Below are 22,575 nucleotides of genomic sequence, written 5' to 3' on the forward strand. Positions count from 1 at the left end.
TTTTTGTATTTTTAGTAGAGACGGGGTTTCACCGTGTTAGCCAGGATGGTCTCGATCTCCTGACCTCGTGATCCGCCCGTCTCGGCAAGACTCTATCTTAAAAGAAAAAAAAAAAAAGAAGGGCTGGGCACGGTGGCTCATGCCTTTAATCCCAGCACTTCGGGAGACCAAGGTGAGCAGAGCACCTGAGGTCAGGAGTTCGAGACCAGCCTGGTCAACATGGTGAAACCACATCTCTACTAAAAATACAAAAACTAGCCAGGCATGGTGGCGTGGCCCTGTAATCCCAGCTACTCGAGAGGCTGAGGCAGGAGAATCTCTTGAACCTTGGAGGTGGAGGTTGCAGTGAGCCAAGATCACACCCCTGTACTCCAGCCTGGGCGACAAAGCGAGACTCCTCAAAAAAAAAATAAAGAACTCAAATGTCCATTTCCCTGATGAGGATTCCAATGTTGAGAGGGTTTCTGCAATTGTCTAAGGTCATATAAGATGTGAAAGAACCATGACTGTTGCTATGATTTGAATGTTTATGTCCCCTCCAAAATTCACATGTTGAAATATTTTAATTTTAATTTTTGTTTTACAAATGAAAGTAAAGTACACTTGGAAAGGGGCTAAGCTGGCAACTTGAAAGATCCAAGCATTCACATGTTGAAATGTAATCGCCAATGTGATAGTATGAAGAGGTGGGGCCTCTGGGAGCTGATTCAGTCATGAGGACAGGGCTCTAGTGAATGGGATTCAGGCCTTTATAAAAGGGGCTGCACACAGCACTGGACCCTCTTTCCCTTTCATCCTTTTCACCACGTGAGGAAAACACTTAGACGGAGCCATCTATGAGCCACAGACCACCAGACATCAGTCCTGCCCATGCCTTGATATCTTGAACTTCCCAGTGTCTAGGACCATGAAAAATAAATTTCTATTGTTTATAAATTACCCAGTCTGTGGTATTTTGCTATAGCAACATAGATGGACTAATACAACTGTTAATTGAAGCATCATGGCCCCTCATCCAAGAATCCATCTATTACACCATGCATCACAATTCTAGGCAAAAAGTTAACACTCACTGTTTTTTGTTTGCTTGCTTGCTTGTTTGTTTTTTGAGATGGAGTCTCGCTCCATCGCCCAGGCTGGAGTGCGGTGGCACAATCTTGGTTCACTGCAAGCCCCACCTCCTGGGTTCACGCCATTCACTTGCCTCAGCCTCCCAAGTAGCTGGGACTACAGGCACCTGCCACCACACGCAGCTAATTTTTTATGTTTTTTTTTTTAGTAGGGATGAGGCTTCACCATGTTAGCCAGTATGGTCTCGATCTTCTGACCACGTGATCCACCCGCCTCAGGCTCCCAAAGTGCTGGGATTACAGGCGTGAGCCACCGCGCCCAGCCTCAATGTTTTTTAATAAAGAAATGAACGAATGAATTAAAATGCCTACCTATACACAGAGCATACATTTAAGACATCACAAAGCAATCTTGAAAAAGAAGAACCAAATTGGAAGACTTATAATACCCAACTTCAAGACTTACTACAAAGATACAGTACTCAGGATAATGTGGTCTTGGCATAAGGACAGACGAGGAGATCACCGGAACAGAACAGAGAGTCCATAAGGAAGCCACACTTATGTGGTTATTTGAGTTCCAGCCAAGATGCCAAAGTCACTGGGGGATATAATAGCCCTTTTTTTTTTTTTAAACAAATGGTACTAGATTAACCAAATATCCACATGGAAAAAAATGAGCCCCAATCTCTACCTTACACCATTCACCCACGCACAAAAATGATAATAAGCTGGAGTACAGGCCTGAACATAAAAACTAAACTTTTCTAAACTTCTAGATGAAAACATGGGAGAATATCTTCATGACTTGTGGATGGATAAGACCCAGACTTAACCGTAAAAGAACATGCTGCCAAATCAGACTTCATCAAAATTAAAAACACACAAAATCAAAAGACACCAATATTTATTATTACTCTCTATATGTATGAAAATGTTTACAGTAAGATGTAGAAAAGAAAACCACTCTCAAAGTATAGTAAGGGTTTCCCCAAATCCCAGCCTAAGTAAAATATCACTTCCAAGTTCTATTGTCACATTCCAGTTTCTCTCACAAGGGCGGCAGCTCATCCCTCCCCTTGTCTACTGATGTCATAACCATGCCGCACATATCAAGAGCACTTGGGGCTGGGGCCAGTGGCTCGTGCCTGTAATCCTAGCTACTCGGGAGGCTGAGGCAGGAGAATTGCCTGAACCCGGGAGGCAGAGGTTGTGGTGAACTGAGATCACACCACTGCACTCCAGCCTGGGCGACAGAGGGAGACTTCATCCCCCCCCCCAAAAAAAAAGTACTTGGATGAGGTGCACACATCAGAACAGCCATGGGAGGTGGGTGGGTAGTCTCAAGGCCTGGTGGCCAGGCCCTGCTATGTCCATCCTTGTAAGGTAAAAACCTCAGAAGGATGCCTTCTTCCTAATAAAGCCTCATGGCCGAACACCTGTTTGACCCATTTAAAAGGAAGAATGAAAGTTCTAGGCCAGGTGCAGTGGCTCATGCCTGTAATCCCAGCACTTTGGGATGTCAAGGCAGGCAGATCAGTTGAGGTCAAGAGTTCGAAACCAGCCTGGCCAACATGGTGAAACTCATCTCTACTAAAAATGCAAAAATTAGCCAGACGTGGTGGTGGGCACCTGTAATCCCAGCTACGTGGGAGACAGGCAAGAGAATTGCTTGAACTGGGAGGCAGAGGCTGCAGTGAGCTGAGATGGCACCAGCCTGCACTCTGGCCTGTGCAACAGAGCAAGACTCCATCTCAAAAAATAAATAAAGAAAGAAAATTAAAATAAAGAAAGTTCAGCCAGGCGCAGTGGCTCACGCCTGTAATCCCAGCACTTTGGGAGGCCAAGGCAGGTGGATCATGAGGTCAGGAGATTGAGACCATCCTGGCTAATACGGTGAAACCCTGTCTCTACTCAAAATACAAAAAAATTAGCCAGGAGTGGTGGTGGGCGCCTGTAGTCCCAGCTACTTGGGAGGCTGAGGCAGGAGAACGGCGTGAACCCAGGAGGCGGAGCTTGCAGTGAGCCGAGATTGCGCCACAGCACTCCAGCCTGGGCAACAGAGCGAGACTCTGTCCCAGAAAAAAAAAAAAGAAAGAAAGTTCAACCTAGGAACACGATGTTAACAGAAGAGATCTGTCATTATGCAAACAGTACGGCACTCTGAACAAACACTGAAAACAGCTCTCATCTCAAGGAACCCAGGCCTTGTGTCACAGTATGGGAAATTAGATGCTGGGGAAAACAGTGCTGTATGAACGAAGACTTCCAGCCAGCCATTGATCTCTTTGGACCCATTACTTTGCATTCCCAATCATATTAGAACCCTTCCCATCCAGAGGCTCCCCAAGACTTTGAACAGTTCTTCAGTGGCCCTTACAGAAAGGCACTCTCTCCAGACAAATGCAGTATTTGTATTCAGTCCACTGGATCTCTAGGAAACAGCAGAATTATCAGTGAAGAATCTATTAAATGGCTCAAAGCTTACTGTGAGGGATATTTCTATGGCTTGACAGCAAAACTCCTAGAACTGGTTCCTGTTTCTGCAATGAGGTGTTCCTTTAGAGTCAATGATAACTCACAAACAAAGTCTGCAAGTTCATGCAGGGGACATCATGAAGTTCTTAAAAAAGAAGAAACCTGAAAATGCCTGTCAATAACAATGATTGATCTTTACCTAGGAGACTCCTGAAACTTTGTCTTTGGATAGCTCTCTTTGACAGATGGTGTAGGGATATTCAGCTTTGTTAAGTATGGCAGTGATTTTTATAGCTCGTGCTATGAAGGCAAAGAGAGGAAGTGCCAGAAAACATCTTCAATCGACTATTCAATTTTTGATAACTATTACATTCTGGAAAGAACTAGTGTTTCAGTACATTGAGCCCATAAGATTTTAACCCATGAGACTGGACACACACGTGGAATGTGACACTGTTGGTAACTTCCATGCCTAACACAAGGCTCCAACCACCTGGAAGAAGCTGACCGGTGCCCTCTTGCCCTACCTGTTTACGCGAGCTGCAGAGTGCTACTGACTTCAGCATTGCAGAAGGCTACAGAGCACTGGTGGAGTGGATTGATAATGAATCTGCTGACACACCTGGAGTAACTCCAAAACAACAGGCCTGAGGATAATGCGACTTTACCAAAACCTGTGGAAGCCTTATAAGGAATGGAAGGATGGATAATAAAATGCCTTGCCGTTCTCTAAAAATAAGGACCTTCAACTAGGAGTAATTGAAATAAATACTTGTACATTATGCTTTCAAACAAACAAACAAACAAAAGAGCACTGGAATGAGACTCACATGTCTAAAACCTCCAGAGAATATGGCACTGGGCGCCGGACTGGATGGGAGATTCTGTTGCTTCAAAATAGGGTTAGTAGAGCATTTGGGATCCTCTTGATTGAGAGGTTTCAGAATATCTGGTGCACTGACCTTCTGGAGAAGGAAAAACAAAAATTAATATTATAGTCTCCATCCCTGTTTGGTTTTGTTCCAATGTGGTGACTTCAGCAAGCATCTATTACTTGATGTTACTAATACGCAAACTTCTGAGTAGGACACACTTGCATTTGGTATATGCATGTGCGCGCACACACACACATGCACACGCACGCACACACACGCACGCACACACACGCATACAGGGCCCAGAGACAGACAACATCCGGCTTTGGGATAGTCATGAACAGTAATGGGTAGATTACTCGTGGATTAGTAAAAGTCTTAAAGAAGTCCAAATTTTAGCCTTAATAAATGGTCCTGGCATTTAATCACTTGTTATATAATAACTGGCCTGATAAGCAGAGTTTTAGCTCTAAGATGCTTATAAAAAGGGAACATCAAAATATGTCTCTAAATTTTCTAAAAATACTTTGCTAATTGTTGACACTTATTTTTTCTTTCTTTTTTTGAGATGGAGTCTTGCTCTGTCACCCAGGCTGGAGGCTGGAGAGCAGTGGCACAATCTTGGCTCACTGCAGCCTCCATCTCTCGGGTTCAAGCAATTCTCCTGCCTCAACCTCCCAAGTAGCTGAAACTACAGGCATGTGCCACCACACTGGCTAATTTTTGTATTTTTAGTAGGGATGGGGTTTCACCATGTTGGTCAGGCTGACCTCAAACTCCTGACCTCAAGTGATCCACCTGCCTCAGCCTCCCAGAGTGCTGGGATTCCAGGCGTGAGCCACCGCGCACAGCCAAGCTGACACTTCTGTGACGTATACAGCTGTGTTTTCCAATATGGTAGTCACTAGCCACACATGACTACTCAAACTTAAATTAGTTGAAATCAAACAAAATTAACTTCTTAGTTGCGCTAGACCCATTTCAAATGCTCAGTGACCACATGCAGCCATGGTCATTGTTTGGACAGCTCACATAAAGATCATTCCCATCCCTGCAGAAAGTTCCATCGGACAGTGCCCGTAGAGCGCAATCAACACAACGGGCAAGGTGGGAAAACCTCTTAATGGCTGAAAACACCAACTTTCCAAGTGGAGACTTTAGTTTTTGGTGCTGGGTTGGAAGCAGAACTCAGAAATACAACAGTTGCCCCATAGTCATAATTTTCAGGAAGAAAAAACTAAGTGAAAATACAACCGAACAAATGAAAGAAAAGATTACCTCCGCTTTATTGATGTTCTGCATCCCCAGAATGCCAACGTAATTCCTACAGACATTTATTTGTTAGGCAACACTATATTTGCGCCACCACGCAAAATTCTAGGGGCTGGTAGAAGGGGAGGAAGAGAGGAGAAAGAGGAGAAGATGAAACGTCCATCTTCAAAGGGCTCACTAGCTAGTAGGAAGACAGAGACACCATTCAAATGGAAGCACCAGCCAGGTCAATGGCAAAGAAGCCAGGGAGAGTTTCTTCAGCATGCAAGCCTCTAGGATGGTCTTCAGTGGGGTTGCAATTATCCGAGAGGATGCTGAGACTGGTTGGGGTAAGCCTGAGAGGGAAGGCCTTCCACCTGGAGCAGCTGGTGATGGTTAAACAGAAAGCACATCCTAGACCTGCAGACACGTGGACACAGATCACGAACACAGGGGACACTAACAGTGTGACAGAAGTGTCCACCAAAGCCACAGCAAAGGAGCCAGAGGCTGGAAGAGCCAGCAAATCCAATGAGAGGGGTTCAAGAATGAAGGTGTGCCAAACAGGGGAAAAAGTAGGAGAAAAAGCTTACCTGCAGTTAAAGAAAGGCACATTTTAAGTAACTGCCCATTATATTGGCAAATGTTAAAAATTATAAAGTTGAGTGTTTTACTAGATGAAGAGTCCTGGAGATGGATGGTGGTGATGGGAATGTTAAAAATTATAAAGTTGAGTTTTACTAGATGAAGAGAATCCTAGAGATGGATGGTGGTGACAGGTGCAGAACATTAGGAATGTTTTCAGTGCCATGAACTATATACTTAAAATGGCATAGATGGTAAGTCTTACGTGTATTTTACTATAATAAACATTTTGAGGAAAAAAAAAAAGGTACAAAGTTGAGTGTTGGCAAGAGTGCTGGAAAACAGGTCACTGTCCTGTCAGTGGTCAGGTAAACTGAGTCAACCTCAGTGGAGGGCAACTTGGCAGCATGAATTAAAAGCCCTAAAAAGTAGCTGTTAGGCCAGGCACAGTGGCTCATACCTGTAATCCCAGCACTTTGGGAGGCTAAGGCAGGCGGATCACGAGGTCAGGAGATCGAGACCATCCTGGCCAACACGGTGAAACCCCGTCTCTACCAAAAATACAAAAATTAGCCAGGCGTGGTGGCACGTGCCCATAGTCCCAGCTACTCAGGAGGCTGAGGCAGGAGAATCACTTGAACCTGGGAGGCGGAGGTTGCAGTGAGCCGAGATCGCGCCACCACACTCTAGCCTGGGCAACAGAGCAAGACTCCGTCTAAAAAAAAAAAGGAAGAAAAAGTAGCTGTTAAAAAGGAATAGCTGGCCGGGCACAGCGGCTCACGCCTGTAATCCTAGCACTCTGAGGGGCTGAGGGGGGCAGATCACCTGAGGTTAGAAGTTCAAGACCAGCCTGGCCAACATGGTGAAACCCTGTCTCTACTAAAAATACAAAAATTAGCTGGGCGTGGTGGCGCATGCCTGTAGTCCTAGCTACTTAGGAGGCTGAGACAAGAAAATGGCTTGAACCCAGGAGGAGGAGGTTGCAGTGAGCCGAGATCACTCACTCCACTGCCAGCCTGGGTGACAGAGCGAGACTCTATCTCAAAAAAAAAAAAAAAAAAAGAAAATCTTCTTCCTCCACCTCTGTCCTCAGTTCCCCCCTCCAGAGATAGCCCCTGCTGACAGTTTTTAGGCATTCTTCCTGTTTAACAGGTGCATGTTTTTATGGCTAATATAGGTCAACACTGTACATTCATAACACATACAATAAAATCCCAGTGGAACGCACAAGAGAGGAGAGGTAAGAATTCACTTATTGAAGAATCCTGGCCCAGATGCTTAAGTGAGCATTTTTGAAGGGGTGTTTGCAGAATATGTGGTTCAAACTTAACAGTCAGAGAAGCGGTGTGGAAAAGATCCTGAGCTGTTTTCTCAATTAACATCCCCAAGTCACCACGTGATTTTAAGGCAGGAGGATCCCTTGAGCCCAGGAGTTCAAGACCAGTCTGGGCAACATGGTAAAACACTATCTCCAGAAAAAATACAAAAATTAGCTGGGTGGAATGGTGCACCCTTGTAGTCCCAGCTACTTGGGGGTGCTGAGGTGGGAGGATCACCTGAGCCCAGGAGGTTGAGGCTGCAATGAGCTGGGTTCGCACCACTACACTCCAGCCTGGGTGACAAAGACAGACCCTGTCTCCAAAAAAAAAAAAAAAAAAAAAAGTTTTCCACTACTTCTGTGCCACTTGCAAGGTGGACACCAACATCCCCCACTTCCAAAGCAGGAGCACCGTGTTCTATAATTAACGTTGACAAGATGCTCCAACATGCTCTGATGAAAACGAGAGGAATTTTGGTGAGCTCCCCAGCTAAGGCATGCGTAACTGCAATCCGACAAATGTTTTATTTAAAGATGTACTCCTGGGCCACACGCGGTGGCTCACACCTGTAATCCCAGCACTTTGGGAGGTTAAGGCAGGCGGATCGAATTGAGCTCAAGAGTTTGAGACTAGCCTAGGCAACACAGCGAAACCCCATTTCTACTAAAAATCCAAAAATTAGCCAGGTATGGTGGTGCATGCCTGTAATCCCATCCACTCAAGAGGCTGAGGCATGAGAATCATGAACTGGAGAGGGAGAGGTTGCAGTGAGTCAAGATTGTGCCATTGCACTCCAGCCTGGGCAACAGAATGAGACTCTGTCTCAAACATAAATAAAAATGAATAGGCTGGGCGCGGTGGCTCATGCCTGTAATCCCAGCACTTTGGGAGGCCAAGGTGGGCGAATCACAAGGTCAGGAGATCGAGACCACGGTGAAACCCCGTCTCTATTAAAAAAAAAATACAGAAGATTAGCCAGGTGCGGTGGCGGGCGCCTGTAGTCCCAGCTATTCAGGAGGCTGAGGCAGGAGAATGGCGTGAACCCGGGAGGCGGAGCTTGCAGTGAGCCGAGATTGTGTCACTGCACTCCAGCCTGGGCGACAGAGCGAGACTCCGCCTCAAAAAAAAAAAAAATGAATAAATAGAGATGTACTCCTTATATTTTAACCCAATAGTTATTTAGCATTTATAAATCATACTATCAAAGATGAGTACTTTATAAATATTTGGTTAAATTGTCCCTTAAAACAGCCATATCGGGCTGGGTGTGGTGGCTCACACCTGTAATCCTGGCACTTTGGGAGGCCTAGGTGGGAGGATTGCTTGAGCCCAGGAGTTTGAGACCAGCCTGGGCAACATAGTGAGACCCCATGTCTACTAAAAATAAAAATTAAAAAAAATCAGCCAGATATGGTGCCATATGCCTGTAGTCTCAGCTACTCGGGAGGCTGAAGTGGGAGGATCACTTAAGCATAGGAGATCAAGGCTACAGCGACCCATGATAGCACCATTGCAGTCCAGCCTGGGCAAGAGAGCGAGACTTGGTCTCAAAACAAAACAAAGAAACCAACCCAGCTACATCCTCAGTTAAGGTGGGGAGAGAGAAGGCCTGTAGAAAGTTGGAAGCATGTCCTGCCAAGGGCATGGCTGAGAAGTGGACACAGGCATAACAATGTCTACTTAGATGGGCTCTCCCCCCACCGTCTCCCCTGTACCCCACCACTTCTATCTCTGAGCTCCCAGAGTCCATCAGACAACCCCACCAGGCTCTGGGCCATGTGCATGTGCAGCAGGGGAGGGGGTGTGCCGAGGACTCACGGGCCATCCTCATGCAGAACACCACAAGCCCAGCCTGTGGTGCGTGGGATGTGCCACCACACAGCACATCATGGTGTAAATGGGAAATGCATCCCACACCTCAGGGGCATGGGCAGGGTGTGGCTGGTCTCTGGAGCAGGCGCCACCTAGCTCTTGGTCATCTCTTTGCCCCAGTGTCCCCGTCTTCAATGGGGACAGGAACAGTACAAACTTCATAGGGCTGTCTTAAGGATCACAAAGGCTAAATACCGCTGAGGGGCATTATGCTGAGAATAATGCCAGGCATCTGGTTAACCCTAAGTCAATGTTAGACTCTGAGTGGTTTCCTGTGACTCAGGCGAGTAAGAGAATTACTCATACTTCCACAATCCTCTTCCTGAACCCTCTTTCTTCAGCGGTCCTCATTTGTCCTTCTTACAGGAGCATAGAGTTTAGAATTCAGAGTCAAATCCTGAGTTTGCTCCTGGCTCTTTCATTCAGTATGTGACATTAGGCATGTTGGTTGACCTCTCACTGAAACTCAGGTTATATATATATATATATATATTTTTTTTTTTTTTTCTGTCATCCAGGCTGGAGTGCAGTGGCATGATCTCGGCTTACTGCAACCTCCACCTCTTAGGTTCAAGCAATTCTCCTGCCTCGGCCTCCTCAGTAGTTGGGATAACAGGCACCTGCCATCATGCCTGGCTAATTTTTGTATTTTTAGTAGAGACAAGGTTTTACCATGTGGGCCAGGCTGGTCTTGAACTTTTGACCTCAGGTGATCCACCCACCTCAGCCTCCCAAAGTGATGGGATTACAGGCATGAGCCATGGTGCCTGGCCAATTTTTAAAATTTTTAATTATTATTATCATTTGAGACAGGGTTTCACTCTGTCACCCAGGCTGGAGTGCAGTGGTGCAACCATGGCTTACTGCAACCTTGACCTCCCGGGCTCACGAGATCCTACCACCTCAGTCTCCTGAGTAGCTGGGATTATAGACATGCGCCACCACACCTGGCTAATATTTGTATTTTTGTAGAGACAAGATTTCCGTATGTTGCCCAGACTGGTCTCAAACTCCTTGGCTCAAGCAATCTGCCCACCTCGGCTTCCCAAAGTGCTGGGATTACACGCATGAGCTACCAGGCTCAGCCGATCTTTATCATGGGAGTAACAATATCTATCACAGTATTTTTGTAAGCATTAAATGTGATAAAGTAGGTAAGAAAAAAATGCTGCCACCATGTGTGGAACACAGGGCTTCATAAGTGGCTGCTAACCCTCCCCTCCGCCTGTTTCACTAGAAGAAGGAGTGATCCCCGGAGGGAGTTCAGATGGCGCTTCTGTAGACCCTGGGAAGTTGGCAGCAGCTGACACTTGTGTTATAGAATTTCAAACACCTGCCAAATACATTTCAAACCGTCTAGACACCTCACTCCTAAAGTGTGGTCTGAGAACTTCACAGCACAGACTTCGCCAGATCCCAGGAGCTGACCAAAAATGCATCTGCAGCTCCTCATCTCACGTCCATCCCGCAGCTACTGATTCGGAATCTGCATTTTAAGATCCCCAGTGACTCCCGTACTCATAAGAGCTGGGAATCACTGCCCCAGAGTTCAGTCCTCTTGTTTTTTTTTTGAGATGGAGTCTCGCTCTGTCGCCCAGGCTGGAGTGCAGTGGCCAGATCTCAACTCACTGCAAGCTCCGCCTCCCAGGTGTATGCCATTCTCCTGCCTCAGCCTCCCGAGTAGCTGGGACTACAGGCACCCGCCATCTCGCCCGGCTAGTTTTTTGTATTTTGAGTAGAGACGGGGTTTCACCGTGTTAGCCAGGATGGTCTCGATCTCCTGACCTCGTGATCCGCCCGTCTCGGCCTCCCAAAGTGCTGGGATTACAGGCTTGAGCCACCGCCCCCGGCCTCAGTCCTCTTTTGGCTATACAACCTTTGGCATGTGACTTAATCTCTCTAAGCCTCCATTTCTTTACACGTAAAATGAGGTTGCATGCAATACCTACCCTAGAGGGTGGTTATGAAGATAAAATGAGATAGCTTAGTTAAGCTTTTAGTACAGAGTCCAGCACATCATAGTAAATGCTGGCCATTTAGATAAAATATTTAGATGACTTAGACAGCAAATCAAGATACTATATTATCTCATTAGATGTTTACAAAACCTTGTGCTGTGGACAGAATAGGTATTAATTATCATCTTCATTTTATAGAGGGGCACACGGGCTCGAGTGGGAGGCAAGACGTGAACTCTCAAGAGGCTGTGTGCAAGTTCCAGCAGGAGAGGGGGACTGACCTCACACCCTCGCCTAAAGGACAGTCTGTCTGGGGACAGCTTGAGTGGAGTCCACAGCAGCAGAGAAGGGACACCAGTTCTGTCCAGCCTACGAGGGCAGTCACATCAGCTCTACAAGCAACAGCTAGTGGCACCCGCCCAGCCAAGGCACCTCAGCTGAACTAGAATGCAGGCTTTCCGATTCCAAGGTTGGCTTTCTCTCATACCCGAAGCATTCACTCCAGGCTGGGTTAGTCCTGGTGGGAAGGTGGAATAATTATTTCCCTAGAAGCCTTTACTAGGGGAGCTCTCACTTGTGGTGTGGACAGCGGGGGAAGAGCGCCCCACAGGTTTTATGTTTTCAATAGTTTCCATCAGAGGCCAGGACAGATTTTAACCAGAGGCTGCTGGTCTTGCAGACTCTAGGGCTAACTCGGCAGGTGTGGGCCCTGCAGGAAGCCCTTGGGCTTTGGTGCAGCCTTGAAGCCGGCAGGGAGCTCTGTGAACACAGAGGAGCCTTAGGGGCTTGTGATTAGGTGGAAGCCTTTCCCTGTACTGAACAGTTTTCCAGACTGACCTTGAATCCTGACCTGCCTTGGGCCAGGCCTGCCCAAATAGAAGCGCTGACAGGTAATTATGTTTTTCTGATGGCTGTTTTTCCATAAAACCAAAGAAAACATAAATCTACAGAGAAGGCAGGCTAGAAAGTTCTGGAAGACAACATGAAGGTGAACAGCGTGGAGGCCTTGTGGGGCTCAGGGTACCCTGGTGGTGACGTTGACCGCAGTGTCAGACTGGCTCCGTCTCTCTGTCTGGCCCGCACACTGCCCAGAGCCCGTGGCAAGAAGATGCTTCTCAGAGGCCATGTCATTCTGGGATTTGGAGAGCTCTAAAAGGCAAACACAAGGGTTGACGGGTGGGAACACGCAGCTTTGCTGAGACTTGTGGGAGCCTCTTCTGGGGTTCTCTGAACCCACAGACAGTGGGTCCCAAGGTCCCATGAGGGCAAAGTGCATGGAGTAGCAAGGGTGGCACATCCCTCACCAAGTGCAGAGGCGTCGGGAGGGTGAGCAGACAGTGTGCTGGATCAGGGCAGGAAAGGGCTGGCTTCTTTCAAGGTCCCACTGTGGTCACCTGGGCCATAGGGTGAGGTGAGGGGAAATCGTCCACCCAAGCTCCCCTGCGTTCCAGGTCACACATATGTGTGTACACTCGTCCAAACACGAAGGTGGCAGCCTACCAAACAAGCTGGCTTTCTACGGTTTCCTTACAAAGATGTTACAACTTAACACCATTTCTTGTGACTCTCTGAAGTGAGGTAAAAATAAGATTTGGGGTGTCCTCATAACAATTATAGTAAGCAAATCCTGGAAAGATGACTATAAACAAATTTGTTTTTACAGTGTAATAGTGGTCTAGAATAAAGATGAATAAAGTTCGAAGGAAGGAAGCCACACACAGAAGTGACAGAACCACCATGAAGATGGTTTCATCCTTCAAAGATGGTTTCATTTTCCCTTGAGACCCCCATTCCTCCAAACGCGGACCTTAAAACTGTCTCTAGATCTGTGCTGTCCGGTAGAGAGATAATGCAAATCACACATATTATTTTAAATTTTTATAGTAGCCACATTTAAAAAGTTAAAAAAAAAAAAAAAAACAGGTAAAATTAACTCTATTTTATTTATTTATTTTTGAGATGGAGTCTCACTCTGTTGCCCAGACTGGAGTGCAATGATGCGATCTCAGCTCACTACAACCTCTGCCTCCTGGGTTCAAGTGATTCTTGTGTCTCAGCCTCCCGAGTAGCTGGGATTAACAGGTGTGTGTCACCATACCCGGCTAATTTTTGTATTTTTAGTAGAGACAGGGTTTCACCATGTTGGCCAGGCTGGTCTCGAACTCCTGAGCTCAAGATATCCACCCACCTTGGCCTCCCAAAGTGCTGGGATTATAGGCTTGAGCCTGGCCAAATTAATTTTAATTCTATATTTAGTTTAACACAATACATCCAAAATATTAAAACAAGTCATCAAAATTAAAGTTATGCATGAAATATTTTACTTTTGTTGGATTCCAAGCCTCTGAAACCCAGTGTGTTCACTTTGGTAGTGCATCTTGCAGCCATATTTCAGGGGCTCATAAGCGACACGTGGTTAGAGGCTACTGCAATGGACAGTGTGGCTCTCGACCTCCCTGGCTGGCTTTGGATCCACTCCTTGGGATGTTATTGCATGAATCCTCTATCCTCTCACTATTTATGGGTTCTCTCCTGCCTGCACTGCCCAGGAGTGAGTCCTGCAGTGACTCTTTTCTCTAGAGAGGGAAATTCAACACACACTCCCTGAAACTGCTGGGGTGTCCAGCTTTTCCACCAGGATGCCTCCTAGCCTCCCCCGATAGCAATGCCATCCCCACATCCTCAAGGTGACCATCGAGAAACACTGGGGTATCTTTCTAAGGCCAGCAGCTCCCAGGGTACTAGCATGTACCAGATCCTCAAAGTGGACAAAGTAAAGGACACGCTCAGATGGCCCATCCCAGTCTGGGCTGTGATGCTGTGAGGGGCTCTGATTTCTAACCCCTTAGGAGGAACTGGTGCCCCAGCAATCTTTTCGTGCCCACCCTAAAGCCTAGGCCTATATGGGCCATTTAAAGTTCACAGACAAGGGGAGAGGACGAGCCTTCTTGAGAAATTTGGGCCCTAAGAAATAGGCTTATAGGTTAGTATTATTAGGGGACAAAGGATAAGGAAGAGAAAGAAATGCAGATTGCTTCTGAGCAAGACCAGTTTTCTCATTTCCTCTTCCCCCTTCTAAGGGGGACTACAAAGCTGATATCTTCTAGAAATGTACTGATAATACACAGAGCTGCGGTCACTCATTTCCTCCCGCTGGTTTGACTTCGTTGGGCAGCTTCAGCAGCTAGAGGTTGTAATTCTGGGTCAGCTTTCAAAACCCCTCAGGGGCAAGGCCACCCTTCAGCACCTGGGCCAGTGCAGAGTCTGGGGCCCTCCACAGCCCCTCCCCAAGGACCTCAGGTGCCAATCTGACTTCCTCCCCTGAGAATGAGGCTTCCCTCTGCACCCACTTCCGTGGGGAAACAGGCACCCAAAAAGATAACAGGAGCGCAATAAGAAGAGCTCAAAATCCAAAGAAATAGGAGTTAGCACCTACAGGACGCTACGTGTCCTGTGGCAGAGACGGGAGAAAGGCACGTGTGTGGTCACGTGTCCTGTTCCTGCAGAACCAGGGGAAGCACTTGGGAAAGGTCAGAGGCAAAGCACCACTCCCAGGAACCAGAAAGCTGGGGTTTTCTATCTCTGCCTCTGGGCAGGGGGTGAGGGTGGGTGGAGAGATCAGGGGAGTGGGGGTGGGGTGGGGGAGTGGGTGCTGGGATATGTGTGTGTGTGTGTGTGTGTGTGTGTGTGTGTGTGTATAGGTTATGCGGTTTCAGTCAGCTTCCCACATCTGAGAAGGGATGCTTGCTGCTTTGCTCTTGTGAATTCCCCCACACCTCACCCAGGGACTAGCTCTAGTCGTCCACCTGGGTATTTCACTGGTTAGCCTCAAGTGTGTGAGCAGGTACACAGGCCAGGCTATGGGGTGGCCGTCTGACAGCTGTGAGCATATTCAATGCACCTGTGTGTAGGGCTGGGAGCGTCCAGAAGGCGCGTGTGTGCTGACGTGTGTGTCCCACCTCTCTGGATTTCGGTGGCTGAGGGATGACAGGGTCGGGGCTAACTCCAAGGCACTGATTCCACAGTGGCAGTGGTGGGAGATAATTCACAGAAGCCACATAGATTTGGAGAAGGGCTGTGCATCTAGAAAGACATACAGGGAAGGGTGGACTAGCACCTACTGGGGTGTGGGTGGGAAAATAGCACCAACAAGAGAACAGGCAGCCAGGAGAGCTGGAAAACGCATTCCAGGCCGAGGGGCACAGAGCGGGGGTACTGTCAGAGAGCCCAGCAGGGTGGGAGCAGTGATTTTTAAGCCACCAAGTGCTCTTAGCAAACAGGCTCATGAAATTCAGCTGCTTCCTCTCTCTGAACAAGGAAGGAACAGACCATTACATGAGACAGTCACTGTTTCTGTTCATCTGAAGAGCAGTGCTCTGATGTTCATTGTCATCGTGTGACAGCTGGGACAGGGCTCATGAGGAATATGGACAACTAATTAAAGTCATATAAAGAGACTGTCTCAGAGCCAAGTGCAGCACTGAGACCATCTGCATGCAACTGCAGAAAAGGGGATGATGAAGAGAAGCTGAGCAGAAACACAGTGAAAGAGAAATCCATGCCTAAGGACACTTGAGCCCACTAAGGACATTTTCTAAACACCTGATCAGCCCTGGGCATCTTAGGAGGCATGAAAAGGAGTCTGTCCTCTGGGACTTGCATTTCAAGATAAATAGAGAAAAAAGTATCTGAACAGAGAGAACACTGAAAGACACAAGATGCCAAGTGGAAGTGGTTCTGGGTTACATGCACCGGAAAATCACAGGATTACTGCTAACCGAAGAAAATACATTTACCAAGGAGAAAAGGAGAAAGGTGAAGTAATTCCATGCAGACGATAGATATTGGGCCCCACTGGCCTGAAAGGTTCTGGTTTTAGATTCCCTGAAATTACATCTTTCTTTTCTTCTTTTTTTTTTTTTTTTTTTTTTTTGAGATGGAGTCTTGCTTTGCTGCTAAGGCTATAGTCCAGTGGTGTGATCTCGGCTCACTGCAACCTCCGCCTCTGAAACAACCTCCGCCTACTGAAACAACTCCTGGGTTCAAGTGATTCTCCTGCCTCAGCTTCCGCAGTACCTGGGATTACAGGGACCTGCCACCATGCCCAGCTAATTTTTGTATTTTTAGTGGAGATAGGGTTTCACCATGTTGGCCAGACTGGTCTCGAACTCCTGACCTCAAGTGATCCACCCACCTTGGCCTCCCAAAGTGCTGGGATGACAGGTGTGAGCCAGCAGGTCTAGCCCTGAAATTGTCTCTTCACGTTTTCTCTGTTGGTCCTCAGGAAGTCTAAACTCCTTTGCCCAGTGTTTTGGCAGGAGTAGGGGAAACTGAGCCAGCCTTGTAGACTGAAATGGCATTTCCCTTCCCACAAGGAACCAGAGGCCTGCTCTGTTGGGCAAGAGGTGAAGGGTCAGGTGCTGTGGCTTTCCCCAGGGTCCAGAGACAAAGTGAGTGGCCTGAGGGACAGTGCCAACTGAGATCACCGGCCAGGCCCTAGCCAGTGGGCTCGGCTGGTCTGGAGGGTGGTGGGAAAACACATCATGAAGCACGCACTTACTTTTCACGTGGGTAGCAAGAGACAGAAACAAATTTTCCACGGACTTATTAAATCCTCTACACTGACCAAGTTCCTGTAACTAAAACAGAGACAGAAGGAGAGAATGAGAATTATGCTTGATGACTTGTGTTTGCCTCAGCAGCATCCAGGTTGCCAACCCCAAAACACTGGCATGTGGGTGTGTGGGCGTGAGTGTGGGTGTGTGGGCGTGAGTGTGGGTGTGGTGCTGGGGGTGCAGGTGGGTGTGGCTGTGTGCATGCAGGCCTAGAGGTGGACAGCAGTCTTCCGGAGGGGTAGGCATCCTCTTTATTCAGTGTCTCTCCCTACTTTTGATATTCACATTGAAGGAGCATTATCAGTGGGTTGTTGACAAGATGACAAGTACCCCTGGGAAATGATGACTGGCATTTCACTGGCTCAAAGACTGTACTCAAGTAAATTACTGCTTGTTTAACCTCTTTTCTCCTGTGGCTCCACCCCAACTCCATGCAGAGCGGGATGTCAACAGTGGCAGAATGCGGGTGGCACAGAGGATAAGGATGGTAAAAGCTACAAGGTGACCAGTTGAGAGCTGAGGGGCTCCGCTTCCCAAAGCAGAAGAGAAGGAAAAAAAAAGATAAAACAACAGAAAGGAGTTCACTTCCTTCTCCAAGTCTCATTCATTCATCCATCCATCCACCCATCTAGCCACCAAACATTCATCCATCTTACCATCCATCCAATCATCCATCAGTCCGATAAATACATCTTGAGCATGTAGGTACTGAAACAACTCTGGAAAATTTGAAATTTCAAGGAGAAAGGAGAGCAGGATTTTGAAGGTCACCCCAGAGTCTCAGTTTGAAATTGAAAAAGAACATATGTGATTCTTCTCTCTTATCAGCATTATATATTTTTGGGTTTGGATCATAACCTCAAAGACACAGTCTCAAATGCCATAATCCCAAATGTTGAAAGATCAAAATCCCTAAAGTCTAAATCCCTAAAGATTAAAATCCCTAAAGTCTAAATCCCCAACATCTAAAATCCCTAAAATCACAATTACGGGATAGTTGCATCATGTTAGGGGACCTATTACCTTGTTACTGCCTGTATTAAATTAAGTATGACTTAAGGAGAGCCTATGGGTACCCGGTTGACAAGGGGGTGGGCTCGTGGACTTAATTAATTAATGACACCTTAATTATAGGCATCCACTTGACTCGATTCAGGACTACCTCGAAGCCTGGTGAGGCTTTATCCTGGGTGTGTCTGTGAGGGTGTTTCCAGAGGAGATTAGTGTGTGAGTCTCCGTGGATTAGGTTAGAAAGATCTGCCCTCAATATTGGCATGTACCATCACTCCATCAGGGGCCTAAGGAGAACAAATACAGCAAGCGAATTGGTCTCTGAGAGCTGGAACAGACTTTTCTTCTGCTGCCTTGGACATCAGAAATCCAGGCTGATTGGCCACTGGACTCCAGGACTTAGACCAGAGGCTCCCTGGGTCCTGTGGCTTTCAGCTTTGAACTGAGAGTTACACTGTCAGAGCTGTGTGAACCAGGGCAACTCCATCTTGAATAGGCGCTGCGTAAAATGAGGCTGAGATCTACTGGGCTGCATTCCCAGATGGTTAAGGCATTCTAAGGCACAGGATGAGATAGGAGGTCAGCACAAGATACAAGTCATAAAGACCTTGCTGATAAGACAGGCTGCAGTAAAGAAGACAGCTAAAACCCACCAAAACCAAGATGGCGATAAGAGTGACCTCTGTTCATCCTTGCTGCTACATTCCCGCCAGTGCCATGACAGTTTACAAACACCACGGTAACATCAGGAAGTTACCCTACACGGTCTAAAAAAGGGGAGGCATGGATAATCCACTCCTTGTTGAGCATATCATTGAGAAATAACCATAAAAATGGGCAACTAGCAGCCCTCAGGGCTGTTCTGTCTATGGAGTAGCCATTCTTTATTCCTTTACTTTCCTAATAAACTTGCTTTCACTTTACTCTATGGACTCGCCCTGAATTCTTTCTTCCACGAGATCCAAGAACCGTCTCTTGGGGTCTGTTTCCTGTAACAACACCATCAGCTTTCCTGATGCTGACACCTTGGGACTTGGACTGACTCACGCTACTGGTATCCCAGGGTCTCCAGTTTGCAGATGGCCTGTGGAGAGACTGCTCAGCTGCCATGATCATGTGAGCCAATTTCTGTAGTAAGACCCTTCTCATATATCTATATACGTATCCTATTGGTTGTGTCTACCTGGAGAACCCAATACAGATTTGGTATTGAGGAAGTCAACTATCGTTCCTTCTTATTGTATTCCTTACAGCACAACAGAAGAGATCTGTGAAATGGTTCCTTCACCAAAAGGCCTGTGATATGAGTATAAGGTTATTTGATAATGAATGGTAAAAGTTTAAAAGCTAATTAGCATTGGTGCTGCAAAGGCAGGAAATGGCTTAATTACCATGATTGAGCAAGAACCAGCCTTTCAAATGGACAGCATGTGCTTACAAAATGCGTAGACCTGGCCTGGTGTGGTGGCTCACGCCTGTAACCCCAGCACTTTGGGAGGCAGGCGGATCACGAGGTCAGGGGGTCAAGAGCAGCCTGGCCAATAGTGAAACCCCGTCTCTACTAAAGAATACAAAACAAATTAGCTGGGCCTGGTGGCGCATGCCTGTAATCCCAGCTACTCAGGAGGTTGAGGCAGGAGAATTGCTTGAACCCGGGAGGTAGGGGTTGTGATGAGCCAAGATCACACCATTGCACTCTAGCCTGGGCAACAGGAGTGAAACTCCGTCTCAAAAAAAAAAAAAAAAATGCTTAGACCACAACCACTCTCTCAATACAAGTGCAGCAAGTGTTTCACAGATCTTAGAAGTAAAAACACAAGCAAAAAACTACAAGAAATCTCCCCTTCCAAATTATTTAGTTTAGTTGTGTATGAGCTCTGCCCCTTCACACACAGCAGTTTGCTATGCTATGTAGTTCATCATTTCCCATGCTGGAGGTAAAAACTGCAGAGACTTTTAGAGAGTTTTAATTTGTGTTATGCACTTTTTTTTTTTAATTGACTCCATGCTTTGAAGTACGTCATCACACCATGACTTTGAGGTGTACATAAAAATGTTGATATTTCCTAAGTGAAGAGATCTCCTTTTTATACATCTGTATTTGCAAAAGATAAAATTTCTTGAGATCTCAGTTGCTTGGGTGACTGCATATGCAATGGTGACCCATTTTGATCCATCTCATCAAATGACTGAAAAATATTGTTGTTCATGACAACATTTCAGTTACAAAGCTGGATGCACACAATACAGGCCACAGTTTAATATGCATTTCTACACTTCCCTTTCTGATGTATTTCTTTATGAATACAGTTCAGCTGTTCATAATTGTTATACCCACGTGACTGTCATTAGTATATGTGAGTGTCTATGCTTGTAAAAATATGCATGCTATTTTTGCCCTATTTCTTGTGTAAAGTGGCCAATGAAGTGTCCTGTCACGGTTTTTGTTTTTAGTTTGTTTGTTTAGAGACAGTCTCACTGTGTTGCCCAGGCTGGAATGCAGTGGTGCAACGCAGCCTTGGCCTCCTGGGCTCAAGGGATCCTCCTCCCTCAGCCTCCTGAGTAGCTGAGCCTACAGGCATGTGCTACCACACTCAGCTAGTTTTTAAATTTTTTGTAGAGATGGGGTCTTGCTATGTTGCCCAGGCTGTTGCCATGTTTTTATATGTTTCTCAAATCCCCTTTAAATTTTTTTTTTTCCAGACAGAGTCTTCCTCTGTCACCCAGGCTGGAGTGCAGTGGCACAATCTCAGCTCACTGCAAACTCTGCCTCTTAAGTTCACGCCATTCTCCTGCCTCAGCCTCCCAAGTAGCTGGGACTACAGGCGCCTGCCAACAGGCCCAGCTATGTTTTGTATTTTCAGTAGAGACGGGGTTTCACCGTGTTAGCCAGGATGGTCTCGGATCTCCTGACCTTGTGATCCACCCGCCTCGGCCTCCCACAGTGCTGGGACTATAGGCGTGAGCCACCGTGCCCGGCCCCCCTTTAAAAATTTTAAATACATTTCTTCAAAATAATTTTTAGATTTTCTAGAATTATATTTTTGGGATTTTGATCTTTCAGGATTCCAGCATTCAGGATGATGGCACCCAGAACTATGCCTTCTGGGATTATGATCAGCTCCTGTATTCTCCCATATATACCTGCTGCCTTTAATTTATAGAATAATGAAGATAACCAAGACAATATATTTATGGCACTTGACAGTTTTCCAAGCACCAACACAGACATTATTTTGTTAATTTCTCACAACAGCCATGGGAGGCAAGCCAGACAAATACAGACGCTCCCCGACTTACGATGGTTTGACTTACAATTTTCTGATTTGATGATGGTGTGAAAGTAATATATATTCAGTGGAAACCATAATTTGCATTTTGATCTTTTCTATTTTGTATTACTAGTAACATTTTTATTATTATTAGATAGGTTTTGTATTAAATGATTCTGCCCAACTGTAGGCTAACGCAAGCCTTCAGAGCACATTTAAGGCAGGCTATGCTATGCTATGATGTTTAGTAGGTTAGGTGTGTATTAAATACAATTTTTTTGTGTGAGATGGAGTCTTGCTCTGTTGCCCAGGCTGGAGGGCAGTGGCACTTGGCTCACTGCAACCTCCACTTCTGAGGCTCAAGCAATTCTCCTGCCTCAGCCTCCAAAGTAGCTGGGACTACAGGTACCTGCCACCATGCCCAGCTACTTTTTGTATTTTTAGTAGAGACAGGGTTTCCCATGTTGGCCAGGCTGGTCTCAAATTCCTAGCCTCAAGTGACCCACCAAAGTGCTGGTGTGAGCCACCCACAAAATGCTGGTGTGAGCCACCGCGCCTAGCTAAATACATTTTTGACTTACAATATTTTCAATTTACTATGGGTGTACTGGGACATAACCCCATCGTGAGTCAAGCAGCACCTGTAAAATTATTTCCACCTCTCCGGTGGGAAACCCAGGTAACTGCCCCAAGATGATACAGCTAATTTCTTTGGACAGAAATGGTGCTGGTCCACTGTACATTAGAGCCTGCACACACTCAAAAGAGACACTCCCACTCTCACACACCTGTAACCAATCTTATTTCCCCTAGACCCCAGAGACTCTACACACACGCCCAGCACAGAGCAGAGTTGGGGAAGAGGGCCGATGCCATGCCAAGAGTAAAGAGACCTTGGGTGCAGGCAGAAGGGGTCACTGATGACACAGAGGGTCCCACGACCAGAATGAGGAGAGAAGCTCTGCCCAGCCTTAAGGGCCCTCACTCCCCACCCCGTTTTGTGACCCACTCCAGGCACAGTCAAATCCCTTTGCTGGGAGGTTCTCTGCCCAGCCTCAGTCTCAAAAGCTCCCCTGCTTCCTCTCCTTCTATCCCCTAACCCCTACTAGAGAAGTGCCCAGAATGGATACGTTACCCTGCCAGGACTGTGGCTGCACTGGCTCTCACTGACAGGAGGTGGAGTAGGAGGAACCACAGAAATTTTGCTGCCAAGGAAAATACAGGAATAAGAAATGGGTTGTGAACTATGCAAGTCATTAGTTTTACAAA

The 22,575-nt window shown here is 46.6% G+C and overlaps 1 protein-coding gene and 1 pseudogene across 11 annotated transcripts in view; one reads left to right on the forward strand and one right to left on the reverse strand.

Moving 5' to 3' along the window:
- The window catches only part of SYTL3 (synaptotagmin like 3), a 141,530-nt gene that overhangs the window by 62,085 nt on the left and 56,870 nt on the right, over positions 1-22,575 (reverse strand). For 9 of the 11 annotated variants that reach the window (XM_033234916.1, XM_033234911.1, XM_033234915.1 and 6 more), the window contains 4 exons: positions 22,442-22,511; positions 16,969-17,047; positions 12,433-12,557; positions 4,379-4,513 (listed from right to left, as the gene is read on the reverse strand). In XM_033234916.1, the coding sequence (XP_033090807.1) occupies positions 4,379-4,513; positions 12,433-12,557; positions 16,969-17,047; positions 22,442-22,511 (409 nt within the window). The remainder of the gene's footprint in view (positions 1-4,378; positions 4,514-12,432; positions 12,558-16,968; positions 17,048-22,441; positions 22,512-22,575) is intronic. The other 2 variants (XM_033234920.1, XM_033234918.1) reach the window with 2 other exon arrangements.
- LOC117097224 lies at positions 3,215-4,367 on the forward strand (annotated as a pseudogene).

The sequence above is a fragment of the Trachypithecus francoisi genome, unplaced genomic scaffold (assembly GCF_009764315.1).
Source record: "Trachypithecus francoisi isolate TF-2019V2 unplaced genomic scaffold, Tfra_2.0 Lachesis_group15, whole genome shotgun sequence".
Taxonomy (NCBI): domain Eukaryota; kingdom Metazoa; phylum Chordata; class Mammalia; order Primates; family Cercopithecidae; genus Trachypithecus; species Trachypithecus francoisi.